General features: G+C 36.2%; 1 protein-coding gene across 2 annotated transcripts in view; it reads right to left on the bottom strand.

The window, feature by feature from the left end:
* The window catches only part of PRKD1 (protein kinase D1), a 126,254-nt gene that overhangs the window by 7,845 nt on the left and 98,186 nt on the right, over positions 1-20,223 (bottom strand). For both annotated transcript variants that reach the window (XM_051621757.1, XM_051621756.1), the window contains 12 exons: positions 17,568-17,778; positions 15,840-15,917; positions 13,102-13,306; positions 10,328-10,451; positions 9,472-9,549; positions 8,225-8,504; positions 5,923-5,975; positions 4,454-4,526; positions 3,533-3,639; positions 2,941-3,102; positions 1,518-1,616; positions 53-320 (listed from right to left, as the gene is read on the bottom strand). In XM_051621757.1, the coding sequence (XP_051477717.1) occupies positions 53-320; positions 1,518-1,616; positions 2,941-3,102; positions 3,533-3,639; positions 4,454-4,526; positions 5,923-5,975; positions 8,225-8,504; positions 9,472-9,549; positions 10,328-10,451; positions 13,102-13,306; positions 15,840-15,917; positions 17,568-17,778 (1,738 nt within the window). The remainder of the gene's footprint in view (positions 1-52; positions 321-1,517; positions 1,617-2,940; positions 3,103-3,532; positions 3,640-4,453; positions 4,527-5,922; positions 5,976-8,224; positions 8,505-9,471; positions 9,550-10,327; positions 10,452-13,101; positions 13,307-15,839; positions 15,918-17,567; positions 17,779-20,223) is intronic.

A 20,223-nucleotide genomic window follows, 5' to 3' on the forward strand; every position in this document is an offset into this window, starting at 1 on the left:
ACAACTACTTCTTTTTAGCTTTTCTATTAACACAGCCACAAAAGGGTGTTACCTTCATGAGAAATTTCCTTCCATGGATTAGGTGGATACATGAAAGCAGCATTCTGGATTTGGTCATGTATGTCTTCATCTTCATTGAATGGAAAGGTCCCACTGAGGCTTACATAAATGATGACACCCACAGACCACATGTCCAGAGATCTGTTATAGCCTTTGTTTCTTAGCACTTCTGGAGCAAGGTAGGCTGGTGTTCCTACAACTGAACGCCTAAATGATTTCTCTCCAATGATTCGGGCAAAGCCAAAATCACAAAGTTTTACCTGTTTAAAGAGAAGTGCTATAGTAAGACAGAGACTATTTTTATTATCAAATACACACTTGAGAAATTTTATCATGGCTTAGTTGCAAGATATATCTCCAACTGTTTCTTCAAGGGTACTTTTTTTAAAGTCCTCTTTGCAAGGAATACCTTTAATTCACTGAGACTGAATTACCAGTTCACTGCATCTCCTCTATGCCTTCACTCCATTAATAAATCACAGTAAAAGTTGTAACACAGGACATCTTAGAATGAAAGAAATGTAGTTTTGGACAGGCCTGGCAGCTCAAGCTTCTCGTGAAAGCAGTAATATAAAATAATACTTAATCATTCATAACATAAAAACACAGTAAACAGAATAATCATTTTACCTATGGCTTTTTCCTAAATCAAGCAAGTTGATAGAATTTAGGTTTTGAACTTTCACTTTCATTTTATCAGAGAATGGTTTGGGTTGGAAGGGACCTTAAAGATCATCTAGATCCAACTTCCCTTTATTGTGGACTTAGTTACATCTTGCCTCTCTGAAAACCTCCTTGTCTGATTTCTTCAAATGAAGAGATTTAGCTGCTTAAGAATTCTCACTTAATGCCTCAGTATAGATGCTTCCCTTCCAACTATTGATATTGGTACTATTTACAAATTATCAGTACTGGTCCTTTTGAATCAACTCTGTAGATCAAAGGTAACAGGAGCTGATACGAACACCTTCTAATGAGAAATACGACAGTGAACCAGATAGTGTACTTAAATATTCTGCAATCTATCTGGCATTAAAATCCATAAAATTAAAGAAGAAGCTCTTGTTCTTCATGAGCTCTTCCCTAACTTTCAGAAAAATAACTGACTTTCTGGTGGCTGCTTGCAGTTTTTCATTTTTCTGGACTGAATCAATGAGGAAAGTAATTTGTTCTGTAATGGTGAGCAAAATAAAACAACTGCACAAGTAGTTATGTCACACTTCAAAATCCAGCTGAATATTCTAGGCAAATGACAAAAGGCAAGGATTTTCAAACATGTCTTCTTTACAAAGATTTTTTAGTAAGTCACCAGTTTTTTAATATCTAAAGTTTCTGTGTAGTTCCTGGAGAAAATACAGAAAGGTCACTAGTCACTTTTTTGTTTGTCATTAAAAAAATCATTGCTAACACTTACTAACTGGAACAATTTATCTTAATAAAGGGTATTATCTACTTGCCTGTGGGAAAGGATCAGCTGATGCCAATAACACATTTTCTGGCTTGAGGTCACAATGAACAATATTTTTGAAATGAAGATGTCTTAAAGCAACAAGGATCTATGAAGAAACAAATCAGAAGCAGATTAAGTTTTAAATGTTGTCTTTTTTTGTTTGTTTTGTACTGTTCAGTCAATATTCGTGATCAGAGAATCAAGGACCAGTGTAGAGTGAAACAATTAAAAAAGAAAGTACCTTTTACAACAACGTCGAAAATGGAAAAAAACCCAAACCAAAACACAAAATGTCAGTTATTATTTTCTGTGCTTCAACTTTTCTTGATGTTTCACTGTATTAAATATTATTTTTCCCTCTTCAAAGATTTCATATTCTACATTTTTTTAAAAAAAACTGGGTTCTAAGTACTTGTTTGCTTTTCTTTCTTTGGTGAATCATTGTATGTAGGAACAAAATGATCTTTCAGATCTAAATTAATTAAAAAATTTTACAGAAATATGACATGATTAATTTTCAAGATATTCTTGAGACGAAAAAGCATAAGGAGCCCTGTGTGCATTTTTATTCCATTCCACACACAAGAACATGGCAACAGAAATTTTTATCCTATTCCTGTGGCTTTAACTCCTTTTCTTGTGCCTGGTAGGGGCTGGTGGAATTTTTCACTACATTAGGGCAGAGAATGACAAGGAGGCTTGAATGAACCTGTGAAGGCAAGAAACCAAATTCAGAACCTGGTGGGAGTTTCACTCATGAAAGTCTGGAAACTAGGGAACCTACTAAATAACAAACTTCTATTGTAACACCATTGTTCTTGCTCTTTTCTTCTTGCTGACTGCTGAAAGACAGACTGGCTGACTGTGAGGTGGCTCACTCCTTAGTCTCCTACTAAAATTTAAATCAGTATTATGGGCAGCCAAAGAAGCAATACGATAATATCACAACAGGAAGAATATAAAAAAACCCCAACCACTGTTAACAGAAGTCATACAGGAAACCAGACTAATTTAATCAGAGGTAATGCTGAAACACAACCTCAGCACAGAAAATATGCACAAAAGTCCACAGATCAAACTGCAATGGTTAGGCACGGAGCAGTTCAAGAGGCTCAAATTTCTTTACGCAGGTCTTCAACAATTTGCTGTTAGTGCTTTGCATCCAGCTCTTGTGCTTAATTCTTCAAGCATACGAGAAACTGTAGCTTGATGGCCTAGCAGCCAGCCAGATCTACATGTGTCTAGTTCTAGGTCCTCTTAATGGTTTACTACCTATCACATAATATACAAAGAGGTGTCTGTACCATCCTGGATATTACAATTCAGGCTTTCATAAATCAAACTGATAGATTATGCCAAATGCAAAACATAAAAAACAGTAATAATAATAGACTTCAAATCTCCTTCTAGGTCTGTAAATAATTTCTTACCTGAGTAATTAAAAACTTTGTTATTCTCTCTGGCAATCTGCCCTTTTCACTTGATAAGATCATCTCCAGCATGTCTCCATGGAGTTTTTCCATAACAACAAACACTCTTTCCGCTGTCTCAAACATACACTCCAGATTTACAACCCCAGGATGATGAAGATTCTGTTAAAAGGTAAATACAGCACTTGAATAACATACATTTCCCAATATGATTAGTGGGTTTTAGCATTACATAGCCAGTCTTCAGACCCCCCTAAATCAGACAACAGTTTTGCTTTTCATAATTTAAACTGTGTGCATAATCTGTAGGCAAGAGGCATGAAATTTCTAGGGACACTACAGAAGAATGGATGAACTTCACTTTAACAAACATTAATTTTCTTTATTGTGCCTGGTGCATAAAACTGCAGAAACTCTAATTCCTAATGTTACATTTTCAATACATTTGGTTTTGGCTACTTAGCAGATTAAGTAGCAAAAATACCAGTATTTTTGCAAAATACTCATGATTATCAATTGAAGCAATTTTAATATTATCTGATTTTTATAGTAATGTATAAATGGAGTTAATACAGACAAAATAGAAAAATACCTGTAAAATTGCAACTTCATTACGAAGTTGACTTTCCTGTTTCGTTGGAAACCTTAGTTTGTCAATTATTTTAATGGCAACATCTCTTCCTGTTTTACGATGTTTTCCTACATTAATAAAACAAAAGGCCTCTATCAATGAACATGATTAATACTGAAAAATGTTCCACTTTCACTGGATTGTACAAATAATCACAACCAAGTCATTCTCAGAGCAAGTTTGCAGCAAATTAAGTCAAGTAAATAATTAAAATTTCTCTGTAATTTCTCTTCTTTCTACCCTTTGACAACTTTTTTTATTATCATCTGACATAACTTTTTAAACATGTAAGAAATGTACACACATGAGAAATACAGCTCTGCATTTCAAGAATACAGTTGCAAAGGTAACTTTCTGACATACATATATACACACACACACATATATATGCTTGTTCATATACTTCAGCTGCATTCTCTACAATTTGCAAGCTGCAGGCTTAGTCCTTCTATAGTGGTTCCTGATCAGCGAGTACTGAAATAGGTATTTGCCTTTAGGCATGTGAGTCTAACAAACTACTGAAAAAAGTATCATTTTGAAAAAAGAAAAAAGCTCACAAAAACATGCCAAGACAAACAGTGAGAAGAAATTATCCTTTTTTTTCATCTTCAATTACATTTCTCAAAAAGAACAGTTTTCTGCATTTCAGGGTTTTCTTTACTAGAACTTACAGAGAATATTTAGCTATTCATATACACTGGCTGGGTAGAAAACTTGAAATTACTTTGTCAAGAAAAAGCAGTTCCATTGTTTAATGAATACTAGTTATATGTAACAATGGGTACCTAATTTCTGTAACAAAATATTTCTGAGTCCAAATAATTTCACCATTCCAGAAATTTTCTATCTTAAGCATAAGGCTACAGCATATCTAAGCCTTACCTCCATAAACAATTCCAAACTGTCCTGATCCCAACACTTCATCTGGGAAGATTTGGTATACAGTACTAATATCCTGTTTAGATAAACATAACAAACATTAAGCCCTGAGACACGGACACAAAATTTTTATTTAATTTGCATTTGCTAATGGGAAGTGGCACAAATTTATTATAGTACATATCAAAATGTGTTATTGGCCAAAAAAAATTCACTCAAGTTTTCTCAATAGCCACATTAACTGCAATTGCTGTGAAAGCTGCTGCATCTTCAACAGGTTTCAGCTGCTGCCATTTCCAGGCAAGTAGCTCTCAGTGCACAACATCACAGTTTACCTTTGTGAAATTTGAAAACAAAAGTATAAATGGAAATAAAGAGGGTATTGTTAGCAACGATCTACCCAGATGTCCCAGGGTCACAGATCTAGATCTAGAATCACTGTGTTTTTTTCTGAAAATGGAGAAATTACAAATTCAAAATTTTCTTGAAAAAGTTCCTATGTCAGCTCATGTCAGTCACAGAAATCCAAGTAGTTTCTTAGTTTATAGGAAGTTTTGTATCAGCTGGTCTGGCCTTTGGTTGTTTGTGTTCAACCACTGAGGAGGTAAAATATTCCACTTGTGCCAGGGAGGGAGTGTCACATCTCACTACGTCTTAGTGCCTAAACACAGGTTAAACCAAGACCTGTTAGTGGATTCCTTTGGGAGACTCAAACAAACCACCAATCTTCGAGCTCAGTTTTATTTTCCTGGTACTTAACCAGCAGGAGATATCAGCAGAAGAGTAAAAGAACACCGAGGGGTTGATAATAAAGACTGTCTTGTTTTTTCTTAGGAAACAAATGGACACATCCTTCCCTAGCATTTTTCTGGCAAATACCAGAACTATCCCAAAGGTTTACTCAGCCACAGGCAGTCCTGTTTATTTCCTCTACCCATGCAACAGAAAATCAGTGGTGTGCCTGTTTACCTTAACTGCATGTCCTGTGTCTAAAAGTCCCAGGTGAAAGAAACCCAGACTTCTTTACATATGTATAACAACATCTGTAACTCTTCCTTCTGACAGAGCTTCATTGTAGAGCAGAGAATATATGATCTCTCAGTGATGACAGGGAACAGTGTATTTATGAAGGCTTGTGATTAGCTTTACAAAGTTCAGCTGTCAGAAATCTCATGAAATATTAACTTCTACAGTTCACTTTTCCTTTTGGTAATGAACATCCTGCAAGTATATGTAGGTAAATTCTGCGTGAAGAGAAATCACCCATATGTAATGTTTGTGTGTCAAGACAAGGTTCCACAAACATTACTTTTCTAGGCAGCTAGCAACCCTTATTTTTTGTCAATTTCTACAAGAAAGCAAAAAATGGCTGATGGGAACTCCTCTCCAACATTCCTCTTTGCAGAACAGATCAATGACTTTGCATGCTTCATCATAGCACATCATAGCACCAGCATCCAGAGAACACTCACCACATTTTCTTGAACTTGGCTGTTTGACACAGAAATACTGATGGATATATCCCCTGGGGAAGAAAGTAAAATATCCTTTAGGTTCCTGTGCTTTTAGTTCAGACATGTAGTAATAGGAAATGACATTTACATTACATCAGAATCTACTGACAGCTCTAGAAACTGGACCAATTAGGTCAGCTTGTTCATCTACCAACCAATATAAAATTACAGCAGCCCACAAATATGTGACTTGAACAACATTTTGCAGTGCATGTTAAAGAACAGAATTATACATTCATTATGAATTTTTAATAGTAAAATCTCATCATTCCTATTTTTAAGCTTATTATTGCTTTTTGTGCATTCTTTTTTGGGGCTTTATGCCTCATGCAAATACCTAATGGCAACTACAGTAAACTGTCTTTATTTAGAGGATTTAATAATAATTTTATTTATAGTGTTACCTACAATGTACTTGATGTTATTCATGCCAATACACATTCAAATTGGTAGGTGTACTGTTTAAAGTAACACACATTTCAACTGGCTTAAGAGATGTTATTAAAACACATAATGGAAAAAAAAAAAATGACACTTCTGCTTCAATAGCCCAAATATCAGATATAACCTCTGCAGATTCAGAGATTAGGATGTTACCATGAGCATTTCAAACTGCATAATTGTCGGAGTTCAGTAAAACTTGAGACTATGTCTATTGCTAAGTGCGTTACACAAAGACGTCATTTTGAGGAGGAAAGAATGGTTCTTTGGAGCATCACCATCTCTGTCTCCTAGCTCTGCCTAGAATTTCTTAGTATGGATTTCAGCCTCATCAAAACTAACCTTCTCTATTATACAGCCTGTGTTATATATTGAAGACACTCACTACTGTCCATCAGTACCTTTCCTAGTTGCAGTAAGTAGCATGACTAACTTCTGCCCCTTGTGAATGATTCCCTCCTCCTTTCTCTAGGAATGGAGTGGTTTTGGAATGGACTGTTCCAGCGACATAGAAGGCTTTTACCATTGCCAATTTGTTTTTAATTTTATGTGCTGCTTTGTGTTTACATGAAAAAGAGCACAGACAAAGGCTTGGAGCAGAAGACAGAAGGTTGCTACCATCCTTAGTTCCCACAGGAGTTTCTTCTAAAGATCTCAGATGACCTTCATTTTTTGCATGAAAAATCCAAAGATAACTACCAACTTGTAAATAAAATTTTCAAACTTCCCAGGACAGAAGACAGCTGTCATTCCCAGTCCAGCAGTTTAGGTGATTTGTTTAGCTCTGCTGGGCTCAAACTGGGGGCACTAGGCAACTAGTCTGATTGAAATGACACCCAGAATTTGACACTACTTTATGTGGGAACTCAGTTGAGAAAGCAAATGACAAAGCTGATCTAATCTGATATGTGAGCTGTTGTGCCTGGAGATGTAATGCCATAGCCTTTTGTATCACTTGGTTTCTGAAGGGCTTACAGTCTCATTAGCATTTGGAGCTGCATTAATAGCATCCAGATGTCAAGTGCTAAAGCGGGTTTATATCACAACAAAAGGTCTAATTCAAATTGTGTAGACATACCCAAATTTGCTTTACTCTAACTAGTCTGAGTACAAGTTGCAGAGCAACCACAGCAGCACATGCCTAGGAATGGGGAATTGTTTGCTGTGTGCTACTTTATCATCAGTACCTGAGCTAGATTTAAATGAGTTTCATGTTTGGTTTACATAAGCTGTCATCGTTGCTAGGGAATTACCCAAAGGTACATAAATTAGAGGCAAATTTATATTCAGTCCTTTCGGTCCTGGGTAACATAAATGCTCTTCATATTTGAGATCACATCATCTCAATATGGGACAAGGTTTGTGGCAGCTGTACAGCCAAATGTGATGAAAGGGAGCATATAACCTATGCTGCAGTGACCTAAAGAGTTCAGAGCTGCTTCTGCTGACAGTTAGAAATGTGAATTAAAGTCATGATGAGAAAAATCTATCAGTTCCCAACTAGAGCTCAGAAAACTTCATGCCTCTGCCCAAAGAGGTTATTACACATCAGCAATACAAATGTGGATAAGATACCTTACAAACAGAACAATTATTTGCTCACAAACTAATCTGCATCTTGTATATTAATACAGATGTCCTACTATAAACTGGAAACACACGGATGAGAAACTGGCATTTAAAATAGTATGTAGACAGGTGGTAATCCATGACATAACAGCCTTTACTACAGTCTCTTTCAACATGTGCAGAAGATTAAGCAACATAGTTTGTGATATGACTCTTACTTATCTGAAATGGTGGAAAGGAAGAAACTTACTGTGTAGGCTGGGTCCCGACCCAGTTGATGCACCTTTGGGGATGACAGGCATCAGGGCATGCTGTATTGCCATCTCCCACATTCGTGCCACATCGATGCCAATACCACTGGTGATAACACTGTTATTCAGTGGAAGACTTGAGAGGTTTTCTATGTTTTCTCCAACATAATAGACTATATTTGCTGTGCTTATTTCAAAACAATGAGGACTGGCTCCTTGAGGCAGTAAAGTAAAAGTTTTTGCAGGTTCCAAAGACAAAATTTCAGACAATGGGATTTCCTGAAATGAAAAAGTGTTTTATTTTCTATGCAAAGATTATCAACATGAAAAGACTAAAGCATGAAGTTCATTTAAGTAATTCATTTTATTAGCTGTTGCATTTAACCATGTGCTTCTTGTACAAACAGAAAGGCTCTTGTAACCTGAAACTCCATGACACAGAGGATTGTTGATGGTAAAAATACTAAACATCTCTTTCCAAGACCAAGTACAACTTTACTTATATAACTAAACTTATCAAAGAGAGGAGTCAGGTGCCATCAGAAAAGAACAGGACCATCCACAAATCAACAGAACTCTATTAGAAAATTAAAACCTGTTTACTCCTTATTTAACAAAACTTATTTGCAATAAATTATTTGCAGAATAAATCTATTCAACATTAAGATTCCAAATCTACCTTCCACATAGGAGTAAAGTTTGCTTCATCATATATAACACATAGGGCACATTTCACTGACACTATTTCCCTGTGAGGAAGCCACCTGAAAAAAATACTTCCCAGTATTAACTTATTAACTTATTGCAGTAAAGCCTAAGGGGTTTAACTGCCTCAGGTAAAAAGATAATGAGCATTAAAATAATATTTTATAATCAAAATCACAACATAATGCCCAAAGGGTAAAATTAAAATAATATATACTATACTAAATTGTTTGGAAATAATTTCTATTACGAATGACAGAATTTCAGATGAGTTTTGTGCCAGAATTTGTCGCTGGTACTGAAATGCCTCACTATAAAAACCTTCCATTTCCATAACATGTATTTTACAGGTCCTTGCTAGCCAACACCTTTCTGATCTGAGACTTGTTTGTGAAAGGCAAACACACACAGGCAGCTTAAATAACGAAAACATAGATCAAAATTATCCTACTAGAGTACGTTTAGTAAGCACCTACTAATCCAGCAAAATTCAGTCATTATATTCTGCTGGTACAAAAAGAGAATGAAAAATATTCCTTACTTTGTAATATTTGCTTCCAGTATCATTTTGAAAAAGTGTTATACATTTGCTGTCCAGTCTCCAGTAGTGTCGTTTCCTCTGCAATAAAAAACAAGGGAAAAATCTTTCTAGCATTTTCCAAATAAATTAATAAAATGTTCATTTCTCAAAAGCATCACTTCCAAATGTTCCACTTAAGCCTGAAGAGATGCATTGTGAATTATTTCCTATTACAATATTTTTATGAGGACTTTATATTTAAGATTAGGATTTATATTTTGGTAATAACCTATCTCTGCTCAAATGTTTCCAGGCTTAAAAAATTCAAAATATGTCTTTGCATTTTGCATATTCTGTATTATAATCAGCACAATTTGCTACAGGTGTGCTGCTAAAACAATAAACTTCCTTTTTCTATCTGTTATCATAGTGCAGTTCACTTTAGAAAGCCACATACTGAAGTCTGTTTCAGTAGATCAGAATGATAACAACTTGTTTCCATTCTTAATCTATTTTTAAAAACTCTCAATTCACCTAGCATAAGATATCCAGGACTGCAGCTTGAAGGTAAAGCTACTTTCCAGAACATCTAATATGCTAATATTATTTTTTACTTCCTTCAGAATATCTTCACGTTGGACTGCCTATGATAATGCGACTGACACATTCTGATTTTTTGGAGTGTTTCAGCTGTCTCCTGTTTGTTATAAGCAGTGTCAATCTTCATGTATGACAAGAGCCAGAACTTTAGGAATCATCAATACTATAAAAAATGCCTTAAAATGAGTGACTGTAAATTCTCAAATATTGTTAGGATTTTATTCTGTACTATCACACAGTATGTACAGTAAGGCAGGTCTTCCTTTACATTTCTTACCAGTGAGTCCTTGTTTGTATAGTGAACCATCCAACCCTCCTTCATGACTGTGCTACTTCTCCTTTTCGTGTGCTTCACAGATTGTACCACTCTCATTAATGGAATATTGTTGCTGGTTGAAGGGCTTAAGAATAAATCAATAAAGGCTTTTTAAAAGAAGATAACTTGGGCCAAAAGGAAGAAAAAATATTTTAAAATAAAAAAATATATATCCAATATCCACATTTATACTTATTCTCACTATCAGTCACTGGACAGTATGCTGTTTTGTCATTCCAAGTATCTTGAGATTACAAAGAAAAAAAATGTAATTCTATACCAGGAGAATGTCAGAGACCTTCTGAAGATTCACACACACACACACACACACACACTCTGCCAAAAATATTCCTAAAGATGAGCTAACAAGATGAGCAAAGTACTAGGGCCTCAACTGCGGTGTGGGAAACAGCTCCAGCCTGTGCTATATGTGATTCAGACCAGTATTTGATCTTGAATCTCTCATAACCTAAGTAAACATTGTCCATCAGATTACTGTCCTGTGATCTTTCTTGGGTTCAAACAGAGTGGAGTTATGATGGTTTACAGAGTAGAAAATGTGGCAGCAGGCCAGCTGTGTGTACTCTGGCAGGGAATAGCAGGGAATCTGCTGGAACTTCTCAGAGAAAGATGTTTAAGCTAATACATTTTATCCTCAAAGACCTAAAGCAACATCCCATTGCCTTGCACTCTGGGGTATGCCTCTGCAACTTTCCATGACTCAGCTGATACAGTAAGTCAGGAAGGCATGGGAACTTGACAGTATGCCTGACAGCACCTCAGATAAAATCTGGAATATCTTGCTGGAGAGCTTTAAGAAGCCAAGCCCATCTTCTCACTTTCCTTGCTGTTGGTGTTAATAATTCCTAGAGCAGATTCTGCATAACGTAATATGGATTTATAATCTGTTGAATCCTAAACCTAAATGCTTAGTTATTTCTGGCAGAACTTGCAAACAGAGATGCTGCACTGCATGAGAAAACACAGCACAGAGAACTCAGCTGTTCTGTCCTGATGGCAAAGCAACAACTCCAAGAAAAAATAGCAGAAACCACCTAGGAAAAGAATCTCTTGAGTTTCCACAATAGTACTGACTGTGGATGTCTGCAGGTGGCCTTGCTTCACTGTTACATATCAGGGAAAGAAAACATGTTCTGAATTTACAGTTTCCAATCAAAATGCAAAAGGTGAGCTGTCCTGAAGTTTCATGATGACTGTAACATACAGTTAACATCTCTCTTTTGCCTAAAAATTATCAAATAAGCTGCAGTCCTTACATAACTATTCTTGGCTATACTTAAAAGGTACTTATTTTTTATTTGCTTTTAACAGATCCCTTTAAAATAATCCATGGATATGGAGACTACCCTTACAAATGTATTACTGCATCCATTACAAAGGTATTACTGGCAATACAGTGATGTCCCTTAACTAAGTAAAACATGTACCTTGGTTATCAATACTTTTATTAGTTATAATTGGGTATCTGTATTTTGAAAACCTGCAATGCTATTTAATGTAACTTGGACATTCAAAATCTCTTATGACACTGATTTTGTGACTACAGCACAGGTGTCTATTCCAATCATACAAGGTGTCTGTATATAGTGTCTATGCAGGTGAACATGACTGTCGAAAGAACAGCTCACTGCTGTGGGAGGTAAAACTGCATGTTGTTGAAATTGATTGCTTTCCATCAGCACAATAGGTATCTGTTAGTAACAGAGATCTAAATGGAACATTTTACTGAAACAGACTCCTAGTAAGCAAAATAAAAGAGGAAATTGCAGGCTGAACTGGGAACTGTGAAATAAAAATATTCTATAGTTTGTCATGAAACAGATCCCTTGCATCAAGGAAATTACAGCTGAAAGGATCTTAATTAATTTTAGGTTCCCTGACAATGAATAATCCCTACTTTTTTCCCTACAAGTCTGTCCAGTTCCAATAAGGGAGTAACACTTTCTTCTCTTCAGACATTTCTATGGCAAGTTGCACAACTCAATTCCTATTTTCCTTCCTGATTAGTTATTTCAAACCACTAATCTATTTTGTAACTTGCTTGAAACCACTTCAAGTTCGTCAGACTTTCTTTCCTTCTAAAGGTATCTAAAAATGCAAGCAATTAATCTAGAGCTGGTTACCCCATAGCCACTTACATTACTTCCTTTATTTTATTTTTTTAAAATGTAAATGACCAGACATTGCACTTTTCAGTTTCATAATGTAACTTCTGTGAGAGAGTACACCTGTGACAATTACTTGTGCATAATTTTCAATTGCAACTTCAGTTTGACAATAATTTTAAAGTTTCTCTTAAATTACAAATGCATATATTCAGTGAAGTCATCTCACTGCTATTTCAGAACCACCACATATCACTAGCTCTCTTCATTCTCTGCACCGTCTCCAGCACCTCAATGTCCTTCCTACACTGTGGTGCCCAAACCTGCACACAGTGTTTGAGGAGCAGCCTCACCAAGGCAGAGGAGAGGGGCAGGATCACCTCCCTGGTCCTGCTGGTCACACTAATCCTGATACAAGCCAGGATGGTGTCAGCCTTCTTGGCCACCTGGGCACTGCTGGCTCATGTTCAGCCAGCTGTCAGTCAGCACCCCCTGTCCCCTCTCTGTTGGGCAGCTCTCCAGACACCCCTCCCCAGACCTTTTACACTGCTGGGGATGGTTGTGGCCAATAAATACAAAAGAAGATGGAAGGTACACTCCCCAGTTCACCTGATCATCCTGTTTGATTCATCATGATCTGGATCAGCATCCTGCATTTCCCCAATGTCACTATGGCATCCTGTCATTGACATCTCAGAATCATGAGCTATAGATTCTTCCATGTCATCTATAAAACCACTGTTTCTTTCACTGTCGTTGTCATCACTCCCTTCTTCCATGACCACGTCAGACTCGGCCCCAGGACTAAGGAGATCTGGAATATAATTTCTGAAGTTATTATCTGAAAACATATGTCAATCACAACATCCTGACATATTTTGAGCTTCAGAGATAGCTTGGCTCTATCTCTACTCAGTGTGTACTGGTGAAGCGTGGTCTGTAACCAGTCACTGAGAAAATCACAACAGAAAACTGTAAAGGTGTATATAACTTCCTATTAAAAAATGTCAATGTCAAGGCAGAATTTTTTTATCCATGGACTTCTATCAAACATTCTACCATTATGAGTTTTATTTAGATCTGGCAGTTTTCTATACAGCTTGAATGTTGTGCACTGTCTTGACAGCTGTTGGCAGGTTACAGCTGCAAACTGATGCTAGAAGAGCAGTATTTTCAAAACTAGGAGTTTTGTAATATGGTGATGACATGATGACGAACTACTGAAATAACTTTCAAGAAAATTACTTATAATGTGAACTATATTTTTTGGGAAAAAAAGATATTTCATTTGCACTGGTGTTCTCTGTGAAGGCTGCACAATATGGCACAGTAATCCATACTACTGAAATAAGACTTCTTGCCTCTAGAAAAGAAATAAATACCAAAAAGTCTAACATGAGGTAGCACAGAAAAAAAGAAAGACTTAGGATTTAACTTATTTGACTATAGCATAGTATCAACAGTATCTTCCAACTTATATTTAACTTATGTTAACTTTACAATTTCAATATTAGATATGCCTAAGTGAGATCAAACTAAGTAATAACTTTTTGTTGTATAGCTGCTTGTGAATGACTTTATCTGGAAGACAGAAAGGAAGAGAAAACTTTAAACTTGTTTACCTAAGGACTTACTTTACAAAAAAAAACCCAACAAAACCAAATCAAAGAAAAAAACTAAACATACAGAAAAGGTCGGAGTTTTTTCTGGGAAATTTGCAGTTTTTCAGGAATTTGAAGTAAAGTCAAATCACACAGATGACACCAAATATTCTCATCGTGAAACTTTTGCCTGATTATGTGGAAGAAGGTTCTTGATAGGCAATGTAGAAGATGCCACATAAGAAAAAGCACGCTGAACAAACTGGCTGACAGGAAAATGTTTGAATTGATAGCATTTCACTCAAATTGAAAGTGCACAACTGAAAGGTTTGTTTCCATGTACAGCAGTCTTAAAATGCTTGAATATAAGTTACTGATGTGTTTAAGAGACACATAATACTTCATCTCTAGCAGAAACAGTCATCCAGTCATGAATGACACTTTACAATGCAAGGCTCATTCTTTGCTATTCCTATAACACTTTCTAAATCTCTATTTCTAATAAACCCAAGATCAGTTAAAAATAACCTCCCACATTTAGTGTTGAATGTGTTCATTAATGAGACTATACTTGGAATTTTACTGCTTCAGCTCTTCCTTCACTTACTATTTTGGGGAAGATTCATCACACAGCAGATGGACAGAGTGACAGATACTGTATGTATTTATTAACTTTGAAAATAATGTGAACCAAATTACTGTAAAAATAGAAATCAGATAACATGTTGAAAATGCCTTTGATAATCCCACGGACCCTGTTATCAATCACTTAGGACACACAAGAGTTCTACTACGATGCTATGGAAACCATACTACGGATATTATTTCAGGGGAAAAAGCTAAATTCTATAAATTTTAAGATGGAGAGCTTCAATGAGTAAACTAAACATTCCTATTTTGGGAATTCTTGATATCTCTTCAGTAAAGTAGATCTCAATTTGAAGTTTGCAAAAGGTACCTAATAAGATAAAAATAAGAAAAAGATACCTAAAAAGGCAATGCTTTATTAACATAAGAAGTATTTTAGGCTGACAACTTCAGATGGTAGTATGCGTTAGAAACTGAACACTTTGCCACACTTCTCATTCCTTTTTCACACAGAAAAGTGACATTTTCAAGGGAATCAACAACTCATCTACAATGACCCTTTTTTTTCTCCAGTCAAGCTTTCCCATACATTCCTATACTTCATGCAAAACTGATAGCACATGTATGGGAAATCGGCAGATACTGATGCCTTTATTTCTGGCAATTGATACAATTAGTTTTTCACCAACAGTGAGCAGTGCAATTTTTTCCTGGGGTCCTTCCCAGTTCTAGGTATTCTTTTCCTTCTCAGGAAGATTATCCTAAAGCAAACACTTTTTCCCTGCCCCCAAATTAAAAAAAGCAATTTTGTGCTTGTATCTGACAGGTGAATACCTACTTCTCACAGGTGCAGCTTTTTGCTTTCTTCTGGCTTTCTGCATTCATCAGGCCATGATCACCTGGCCATTTTGCTGCTGACACCATTTCTGTGGCAGCCTGCCTGTCAGTGCCACCTATGTGGAAGACACACTCTTGGAGCTGAACCTCCATTCATGGGGTTCCTCCCACACTTCATCTTTGATGTACAATAGAAACACTGTGGAGGAAAGGCCACTCCCAAGCAACGGAAAAACACGTCTTTGTATATACCACAGTTTTACATTTCTCTTTTATTTAATTGGTGGTTTAAAGAATGACAGAAACTTTAAGGCAACTTACCTCCATTAATGGCAACTTCCCCCAGGCAGTTATTTGGCACTTTAGGAGCACAGCGTTTATGACAGTTGAACCTACAGTCTGTTAAGACAAAAAGGGAAACAGTAAAATTATTTCTCTTCTATATTTTTTCTGCTACCCAGCCTATAAATGTTGAGCCCTATAATTTCCCTAGTACAAAGTTAATGTGTCCAGGGAGCATTCCTTATCCTGGCTGAAGGCTACTTGCCAGTAGAAGGGACAGGATGAAAATGCTAGAAGCGTGTTACCCTGAGGGGGAAGGAAAGCATGACCAAGGGCAGCTGGGAGGAGGCACTACCTGCAGCTGAAGCTCATGCTCGTCATCCAGGGGAGCAATGGGAAGGCCTGTGTGCTCAGCTTGTAAAGCCAGAGCTGCTTTTCCAGTGAAAGAAGAACATAGGGCTGCAGTATATTCACTGCAGCTTAAATGACCGACTACAAATCAAATGCTGAAGACTGAAAACTGAAACAGCAGAACTCGAGCCAACAATTTAAAGCAAGAAAGTATTTGGCTTTGTATTGCAAAGCAACTTCTAGACAGCTTTAAGTGGAGGGTTCCTTCAATACCTTCCTTATTTGCTAGATATTTTTATTTCACTCTATGTTTACTTTTTTCCCATCTGTAAGTAGCACCTTCTTAGATGTCCTCTTTACTGCTTTCTTTTGGCTTATGGAACACATTCCACATAAGCTAACAGCTGTAACTTACTAACACACCTGAAAAAGCAGAGTCAGGAAGGAAGAAATATACTAAGGATGTCTATATCCTTGTAACTGTTTAACTGCAGATTGATACAAAACCCAACTGAGGTACAGCAGTGCCAAAATGTAGGTAAATCTTCTTTTAAAAATCAGGTTACTATTATGTCACTGGGATTCAAAATAAACTGAAAGGTGATACCTTCATAGAGATTTTGGTTTAGTTAGTATCACATCGGAATTACATCCTAAGTTAAATATATGCTACTTTTTAGTCTTTGCAGGGTGTTAGCTCAAAGAAAAAACACAAAGTATACTGATTAATTCTATTTTAGTTATTGTTCAAGGTGATTTTAAGGATCTGTTAGCCAATATTAATCTAACATCATAGCATGCACAATGCTCTGTATTTATGGGCACTTTACTTGGCTAACGTGAGCCAGTAATCTAGGCTACAATCCAAGGGGCCTGATTCACCTCAGCACCTGTTAAGGTACAACAGCACAAGACTTGGGGACACATTAGTCACACTGAAAAACTGGGTTTAAATTTTCATATAAGCTCATCTTATTCTATTTCTATTACAACTTCCCCCAAAACCCTGAACTGCTAGGACTCAGGCACATTCTTTAATTCAAGTATAAGATTTTGTAGATCAAAGCCAATCAAAATAAGAATGCAGTCCTGTTTGGGTTAACTATCCTGCTGTAAGTGCCTGTGAGCACATGCTCACTTAGTGCCAAATATAAGATAATTTACACCTGAATGAAAGAGATGCGAGCTACTGCAGCTCTACCACAAGGTAAGAAACAACAGCCATGCAGCCAGCTCCTGCAGAACAGCAATTACTGTAACTTTAACTCCACTTCAATCCAATGTAATTGTACCAGTGCCCACACCCAGATAGTTTAATGAATAAATCATGAGTAAGGCTACATAGTAACTACTTAAATGATAATTTACTAATTTCATTATGCTTAGCTTTTATGTTCCTAAAGGGTGTTTACTCACCTTTGCACTGCAAACCCTGTCTAAAAAGCCCTTTGAGAAGCTTCTTACAGTACTGGCAAACTGTTGGCCGTGTGTAGGAGTGGATGACAAATGTGTGAGGCACTTTAACTTTGGACAATAAGATCTTGTCTAGCTGAATAGGTCGTCCAATGTAGGACTGTGAATTTGATCTCTTCTCTCGTCCAGTGAATGATTCTGACTGTGTCTTTTGCTGTGAAATACATAAAAAGAACATTTGAAATAATCACAATGTATTCATTTTTAAAAGAATATCACATTCACATATACTCACTTCAAGAAATTTAAGCATATTTCATAAAAAGTATTGTAAGTGCTTTAAAATACTAATGGAAAAGGCAACATACCCTCTCTAAGACTGCTTTTGAAAAACTGAAACAGTATCAAACAAAATCTTTACCAATACTACTATCATACATTTCACATTAGGGCTGAAACAGGTGAATTAAAAAAATAAATTCTTATCAAAATGAAAATAATTCACTAAAGATTTCTCAGAAAAGCATTTTGTGTTCCAATAAAAACACAAGCATTTTTATCTCTTGTATATTCTGTTTTATGTCAAGGGTAGCTTTGAAAGGTTGCATTTTTTTGTATAAATATTAAGAAAATTATTACCCAACTGTATGTGCATGCAGGTTTTTGATAGAAAACAGATTAGTATTTTCCATCTCCTTTATTTATCTTTTTTGCTGTTGCTAACCTTACCACTTTTGGATTATGCACAACAGAACACAATAGGTATTTAAATGCATTTATACAAATATGTATGGAGTGCGACACATAGTCTAGGGTATGGAATAAAAAGGATTTCCAAAAAAAAAAAAGTTACCTTATTTTCCTCTACTAAATTCATTTAGATGTACTTGTGGTAACTATCCCAGAAAACAACTGACTCAGAAAACTACCTTCTTCTAAGAATTGCCCTTGAGAAACAACCAAACTACACTTGCAGTTAATATGGAAAGAAGAAAAAAAGTGACAAGATGCAGCTAGATCATTTAAAACTCATCATCTTCTTGCCATCATCTGCAAATAATCTGATAAATGAAGGCTAGAAAAGGAGTCATTCCCTAGTGAGCCTGCGCTGCCTAAAAAGTTGTAGTAGCTGAAATTTCAGATTGGCCTAACTTGAAAAACTGTTTTGTTTCAAACTAATAATGTTGTAGGAAATTCTGCATCTGAGAAAGCTGATTGATTATTATTTCCTAGTCACCAAAAAAAAAAAGAAATATATTTATGTATGCTCCTGTCTGAAAATCTTGGAGTAAAGAGGAATTTTGATGGCAGAAGAAGCAAACAAGGTCCAGGCTTTGCCTTCATAGTGTATTTGCCATTGCAGGGGGGAAAAAAAAGTTTCTTCCTTCCAAAGATCAGATAGGTTTCTTACTGTGAAGACCAATATTTTTCTTTTTGTTATATTGCAGAACTATCAGTCTTCCCAAAGATGTACATGCAACAGATTTGCTGAACATCAGAGCTGCCCTGCAATTGACAACACCGTCACCATCACAAGCTTATGGACTGTATAAATGCAGGAGAAATATGCACTATATGTTGTATAAGCCAGGTATATGTGGTCACCATAGGCAAACTAGACTGAAACAAGAGTAAGAAAGCATCTCTCTTCATCACAAATAATAGTGGAAAAAGTATGATTACACACCTTGATATTACATGTTTACTTCCTGAGTTTTACATCTTCATGCTCTGTAAAGCTCTTACGCATACAAAAAACCCCACCTCAAACTAGTTTCAGTTTAGGATTAAATGTATTTAATCCTATTTGTTAGTTAGCAATATTGCTTGCCTAATATTTCCAAGGCAGAAGGCATTAAGCCTTATGACATCAACATGAACAGGGCTTTGGAAGGGAGAATGGAAGCCCAGCAGGAAGGAAAGAATGAGCCCACATTTGCAGCCTAAGCTGCACTGCCCAGCTTGTGCAAGCTACCTGCAAATGACAGCCCTCGACACTTGTGGACAAGAGAAAGCTCACACAAGGAGCCAGAAATAGCGATGAAATCATCTCCGTCTTGTGTGTAGAACAGGCCAGTTTGGGTCCAGACTGATGCTACTTTGGTCTTAGTGCAGTGCCTTACAAGGCAACCTGATGCTGTGGCCAGATAATCTAGCTCTGAATTTGTTCTTCAGTGCTCACAAGTAGAACATGTGACACACAACATTTTTAATATAAGTATTTTCTTTTTGAAGAAAGCAATTATTTAAAGGTTTGCCTTAATTCTAATGACTACCTGTAATGCATTAGTTACAACACTTTGCTGCCTTTGTCTTGACACTCACAAGTAGTGACACTATTCTCTCAAGATGTACTTTAACTGAAAAGGAGTAAGAATTTCTACAAGGAAAGTTTTATTGTTTGCTTTCATTATGTCACTGCACTAATTAGTATGTCAGCTTACTGTTCTTACCACTAGAGCTATTTATTACAATCTCACTCTTGTCTGAAATATAAGTGATCCAAATATCTCCTAACATATGATCTCTCTTAGAACCCTCTGTAATATTATCTAAACTAAATCTAGTTTGTATTGTCATTATTTGCCCTTGTTTTCCAAATTACTGACAAATCAAACACTATTTTGGCAACTGAACACTGCTAAGAGCTTTTTATAAG

The sequence above is a fragment of the Apus apus genome, chromosome 5 (assembly GCF_020740795.1).
Source record: "Apus apus isolate bApuApu2 chromosome 5, bApuApu2.pri.cur, whole genome shotgun sequence".
Lineage (NCBI taxonomy): Eukaryota > Metazoa > Chordata > Aves > Apodiformes > Apodidae > Apus > Apus apus.